Source organism: Coregonus clupeaformis, unplaced genomic scaffold, assembly GCF_020615455.1.
Source record: "Coregonus clupeaformis isolate EN_2021a unplaced genomic scaffold, ASM2061545v1 scaf0229, whole genome shotgun sequence".
Lineage (NCBI taxonomy): Eukaryota > Metazoa > Chordata > Actinopteri > Salmoniformes > Salmonidae > Coregonus > Coregonus clupeaformis.
Genome location: NW_025533684.1, coordinates 413,094 through 419,170, shown reverse-complemented (window position 1 = coordinate 419,170; position 6,077 = coordinate 413,094). Strand labels below are relative to the sequence as shown.

General features: G+C 45.3%; 1 protein-coding gene across 1 annotated transcript; it reads right to left on the bottom strand.

The window, feature by feature from the left end:
• Positions 1–1,220: 1,220 nt before the first annotated feature.
• LOC123484206 lies at positions 1,221–5,487 on the bottom strand. The gene is made up of 4 exons (XM_045214276.1): positions 5,026–5,487; positions 3,547–4,715; positions 2,084–2,212; positions 1,221–1,710 (listed from the first exon to the last, which is right to left on the bottom strand). The coding sequence occupies exons 1-4, from the start codon at positions 5,302–5,304 to the stop codon at positions 1,221–1,223; spliced, it is 2,067 nt and encodes a 688-aa protein (XP_045070211.1). The 5' UTR covers positions 5,305–5,487.
• Between the last annotated feature and the right edge of the window lie 590 nt (positions 5,488–6,077).

Below are 6,077 nucleotides of genomic sequence, written 5' to 3'. Positions count from 1 at the left end.
CCATCCGCTCTTCTGGAAGGTCTGCCATCCTTTGTTGCTCTGTGCATCTTCGGAACCTTCTGCAACTTGTGCACTTGTGAATATGGGATGAAACAAGCTTGCTGCAACCCAGGATCCATATGCCATTGGATCGGAGTTCATTTATAGTCATTCCTCGACCTTGATGTTACACTCTCTCATGATAGTGCTTGACGAGCAATGCAGAAACATGACTGTCTCTAGGAAGTACTGCTGGATGCCTCACATGTGGATGTAGGGCAGCATTAGCTAAGCGGCCTCCTACTCTGATTACACCTTGATCATCCAGGAACGGACATAGTTTGTGCAACTGGTTGGCTTTGTCTTTGACCTTTGTCTCCTTATGATGTCTAAGGCGTTGAATTTCTTGAGAGACAGTTGCTTCCTGGACCATCTTGATTATGGTCAGCTCCGCCTCTTTCCTTTCCTCCAAGTTCGAGGCCTCACAGGACTTTGGCTTGAGACCTTTGATTTCCTTAGCACGGCGCTTGAGTCTGGCAACAGCCTTCACCATTCTTGCCCAGTCTGAGAACTTGTGTAGACGATCTAAAATAGTTTTTGCTTCTTCTGCCTGAGTGTCATGAACCTGAGCTTTCTTGACCTCTGGGTCACTGCTCTCGATCTCTCCCACCATGACAACTCCAGTTGGTAGCTCTTTTTGCCAAAGAAGGTCTGGACCTGTGAACCAGTTAGAAGCTGTGAGTTGTTCTGCTGTGACACCCCTTGAGGCGTGGTCAGCTGGGTTGTCTTCTGAAGCTACATATCTCCATTGTCTGGCCTCTGTGCTTAGCTTGATGCGTTCAACTCTATTTGCTACAAAAACATGAAATCTTCTGGCTTCATTACTGATGTATCCAAGTACAACCTTTGAGTCAGTCCAGAAACATTCTTGTTGGCAGTCTATTTCTAGTTCTTTCTTGAGCATGTCACTGGTCCGGACTGCTACCACTGCTGCTGACAGCTCGAGTCTTGGTATGGTCGTGACTTTAGTAGGAGCAACTCTTGACTTTCCCATGACCAAGGAGCAGTGGACCTCACCTGATGTACTGACTGCTCTTAGATACGAGCACTCTCCATAGCCTGACACGCTGGCGTCAGAGAAGTGGTGGAGCTCATAATGCTGGACCTTGAAGCTTGATGGCAGATAGTATCTTTGGATTCTCACACCAGCCAAGTTTTTTTAGATCTTGCAACCAAGACTCCTACAGGGGTCGAAGGTCATCAGGCAAAGGATCATCCCAACTGAGCTTGTCACGACACATCTGCTGCAGGATCTGCTTTCCTACCAGGATGAAGGGTGCCACAAATCCAAGTGGGTCGTACACCGAGGCAACTGTGGACAAGACCCCTCTGCGGGTAAGTGGATTTTCTTTGACAACCACTCTGAACTGCAGCTCATCAGAAGTCACACACCACTGTACTCCTAGTGCTCTTTCCATGTGTGGTTCTCCCAACATCATGGTCAGGTCCTTGACGGCTTTAGCACACTCTTCCTCAGGAATTGTGGCTAAGACTTCTTTGCTGTTGGAGATGAACTTGTGCAATCGAAGTTTGCCTGTGCGACAAAGCTCTCTTGCTTCCTTCACTAGTTGGATTGCTTGGTTTTCAGATTCTACACTTGCCAATCCATCATCGACGTAGAAGTTCTTCTGGATGAACCTGATGGTTTCTTCTCTAAAGCGCGTCCTTGTCCTTGAGAGGCAAGGTGCTTCAGGCCATAGTTAGCACATCCAGGTGATGAAGCTGCACCGAACAAGTGGACCTTCATTCGATAGATGGAGGGCTGGGCTTTAAGATCTCAATCCTTCCACCACAAGAATCTGAGGTAATCTTGGTCCTCTGGCTTAACATGGAACTGGTGGAACATACGTTCTATGTCACACATAACTGCCACACGACCCTTTCTGAACCGAAACAAAACTCCCACCAAGGTGTTTGTTAATTCTGGGCCAGTCAGGAGATGGTCATTCAAGGCTGTCCCTTGAAACCTTACAGAGCAGTCAAAAACGACACGGATCTTACCGGGCTTTTTGGGGGATGATACACCCCATGGTGGGGGATGTACCACGCTGGGGTCTTGCTAATATCCTCTTCAGGGACAAGCTCGGCGTCTCCACAAGCTATTGTCTCATCCATAAAGGTCTTATAGTCTCTGCAGTACTGCTCATTTCCCTTTAACTTCTTCTCCAGACATCTGAGACGGTGGATGCCACATACCTTGTTATCTGGTAAGTTTGGTCTTCCTTTCTTGAAGGGAAGTGGCATTTCATAGTGCCCATCATCCTTGAGTCTGATGCCACTCTCCATAATTGACATGAACTGGAGATCCTCTTGAGAAAGGTGTTCATCTTCTGAAGCCCTTTCTACAAAATCAGATTCCAACACCTTGATGACGTCTGTTGGAAGGACTACTTCTTTGATCTGTGTTCTACAGACATAGTGCACTTCGTTTGGGAGATTTGGAAGAACTGATGTCACTTGCTTCACAATGACTTGATGGCTTATTCCAAAGGCATCTCCAAAGTCAAGTCTGTTCTCTGAGCAAAGGGCTCATTTTCTTCTCCAGCAACCACTTGTCTTGGTACAAGAGCTTGAGGACAGTTGTAGCCAATTAGTAGGCCGATGTCACAGCTCTGCAGAGGAGCAATTTCATCTGCAATGTGCTCAAGATGAGACCATGCCTTGGCAGTCTCTGGTGTGGGAATATGATCTCTGTTTGCAGGGATGAATTCTCTTGAGTAAGTTACTGGCAGGTAGATTATCTTATCGGAGTAGAATCCTCTTATTTGTAGATCAGTCAGCCTTCTGCTAGGCACCACTGTATTTCTTGAAGCCATTGTGGAGAGCTTTAACTGGACTGGTTCATTTTTAGTGTGAAGCACCTTTGCTGTCTCTTCAAGGATGAAGGTCGTGTCACTCTGTGTATCGAGAAGAGCGTACACAAGAACTTCATGATTTGGCTTACTTGTAGTGGACAACCACACAGGAATGACTGAGGATGTATGGGTGCCTTTAACATTCTGGATAACTCTGTTAGATGTTACGTCGCGTGGTGGTTTTGTCACCCTTTCTTGTGAACGATCTGTCATTCCTTCTCTTGACTTGTCACTCTCCATTTCTCCATCAGTCCTTGTTGACATTCCTCTTTCTTTGCTGCGATTATCGTGTAGGCAGGTTGGATGTCCTTTCTCACAAGTATCACAGATCCTTCTATTTTCACACTCCTTTGAGCGATGGCCAGGCTTCAGACAGCCAAAGCACAACTTCATCCCTTGAACAAACTTGACTCGCTCAGAGATGGCTTTATTCATAAATTTCCAACACTTGTGTAGACTGTGACCTGACTTCTCACAAAAAACACAGCTTGTGGAGGAAGCTTTTTCATCTGAGTTAGTTGCTAGTACCTTTGCTCCGAGAGCTCTGTTCTTTAAAACCTTGATCTGATCACCTTCAGCAGGTTTCAGAGCATGGAGAGATGTTATTGGGTTATTTGCAATCTTAGCTTCACGTGTGAGAAACTTTACAAACTGCTGGAAGCTTGGGAATGTGTGACTTTCTTCCTCCACTTCTATGACGTTTCTGTTCCATCTCGAGGTCAGCCAGTCTGGAAGCTTTGCAAGTAACTTCTGGTTCTCATTGCAGTCATTAAGTACTTCGAGGCCTCTGATCTGAGTCATAGCAGCCTCACAGCTCCGAAGAAAATCAGCAAACTCTTGAAGTTCGATACTGCCTTTGGAGCTTATCTTGGGCCATGCCTCCAGCTTATCTCTGAATGCTTTGGCTATGAGGAATGGATTTCCATATCTTTCCTCGAGAATCCTCCATGCTGCGTGATAGGCTGACTCTGAACCAAGCAGGAAGTAGCTCTCTATAGCCTTTTTAGCAGGTCCACCCACATACTTTCGCAAGTAATATATATTTTCTTCGGCTGGAATGTTTTTCCGATCAATGAGTGTCTGAAATGAAACCTTCCAGTCATTGAATCTGAGTGGGTCGCCATTGAATATTGTTGGTTCAGGTATAGGAAGACGACCTGCACTGATGGACTCTGCAAGTGCTCTAACAAGAGCTGCTGTGCTGTCATCCTGCTTTGAATGTGCCCGGTCTTGTGGTGAAGAATGGTGCTGCAACAGATTATTTTCATGTTTAACTTCTTCCTTTTCCTTCATACAGACACTTTGATGGAGTAGACTGCTTATTTCTTTATCTGAGCACTCACTCTGATCATACACTCGCTGACGTGCCTTAGCAGCCTTTAACTTTTTAACTGTCTCTAGTCGCTCCAGTTGTCTCCGCTTTGTATCTAGCACCTTTTGTCTCTCTGCAGCTTCAGCTTCAAGCCTTTCCAATTCCTCAATGCAACACTCTTGTTCTAGTAGTACTTCTAGAGTAGCTTCATTGGCAGCAACTTCAGCAGCGGCATCTTGTCTGCTAACAGAAATCCGACTTGAATGTCTGGAGCTGCTTTGAGCATGAGAGGACTTAGTGCATTGGGATTTGATACTTATCTTGTCTGAGGCTACAGACTTGAATATAGACGATGTCGCCCTGTTGCATCGTTGTTCATCTCCTCCACCGTTATCTGCTGTCTCCAAACGATATTTTGCAGTTTGGATGATCTTCCTGGTTACTGCATCACAGGTGTCAATTCTGCGACGTGTGTCATGGTCAGGGTTGTCTATGCGCCTTAACTCATCATAAGCTCCCGAGTGGCGCAGTGGTCTAAGGCACTGCATCGCAGTGCTAGCTGTGCCACTAGAGATCCTGGTTCGAATCCAGGCTCTGTCGTAGCCGGCCGCGACCGGGAGACCCATGGGGCGGCGCACAATTGGCCCAGCGTCGTCCAGGGTAGGGGAGGGAATGGCCGGCAGGGGATGTAGCTCAGTTGGTAGAGCATGGCGTTTGCAACGCCAGGGTTGTGGGTTCGATAAAAAATATAATGTATGTGCTAACTGTAAGTCGCTCTGGATAAGAGCGTCTGCTAAATGACTAAAATGTAAATGTAAAATAAGCAATGTTCAGATTCTCTGAGGCAGCACTTATTTTGCTTATGTGTTCATGTAGCAGGTTGTTTGAGCATTGTCCACTCAAAGCTTGCTTGGCGTCTTTAGCAATAGCATTCCACTCCTCATAGCTCACAGTGAAACGGTGAGCAAATCTTCTTATTTGCTCATTGTACAGTTCTTGGCCCTTTTCTGTTAACTTTCGGTCTCTTTGGCTTCTTCGTGGTTCTTGTGAGGAAGTGTGGTCATTAGCTCTTGTGCCTTTAGTAGCCTGTGGTTGCATGTCTATGCACTGCTGCTCTATACTTTCACCTACATTAACCTGCTTTCTCCCAGAGGTAAGACTCTGACATTGTTACTTGGTGTACTTAAATTTGGGTTAAATCTAATTTGGCCTGTAGCTAAGTGATTCAGCTCCCATTAGCTATTCACATTTATACTATTTTTACCACTAATATTATTTTTTAGAACATGTTCACATCTACTTCACACAAATCAATATCACGTTGTTCTATGAAATGCAAAATTCAGTCTCTTGGTTGTAGCTTAGTTAACACTTAAACATACACACAACTATACCGTATGAATATGAAGGCAAAAATGTGTCAGTCTCTTGTGGGAAATAGTTTAAGCTTCTTTGCATCAGCTGGATTCATGGTAAGGCGCCTGGATTCTTCTGTGGATGCTGCGGCTGTGTAAATGTCAGGAGCAGATGCACACTCTTGGATGTAGAGATGTCCCTTCTTGTCCATGGATCACGGCTCTTTGGTACTGTCTTCCTCGTCTACTCATGCAGAGCAGATGAGTTCTCACTGTAGCTCCTCCAGTGACAGGCATGAGGCAAGAGGTCTTGATTTGAATACAGGGCTTTAATGCTGGTCAACCCGTGAGAACTGGTTTAAAGAAAGAAAAAAATACATTAACAAAATAATGCCATATGCATGTCTCACACATCTGGCGTTATAATCAAGCTCATACAGCTAGACACTTTATGTATATTTTACACCAAAAAAATGACGCACGTAAACACAAACACCCTCATAGCAAAATAAATAG

Excerpts from the sequence above, each read along its gene's own strand:
- LOC123484206 (XM_045214276.1), bottom strand. The coding sequence starts at position 5,304 with ATGCAACCACAGGCTACTAAAGGCACAAGAGCTAATGACCACACTTCC. Across the intron at positions 4,716-5,025 it reads AGAATCTGAACATTGCTTAT|GATGAGTTAAGGCGCATAGA; the intron begins TTTACATTTACA and ends TCGGGAGCTTAT. Across the intron at positions 1,711-2,083 it reads ATTAGCAAGACCCCAGCGTG|GACAAGGACGCGCTTTAGAG; the intron begins GTACATCCCCCA and ends TTGCCTCTCAAG.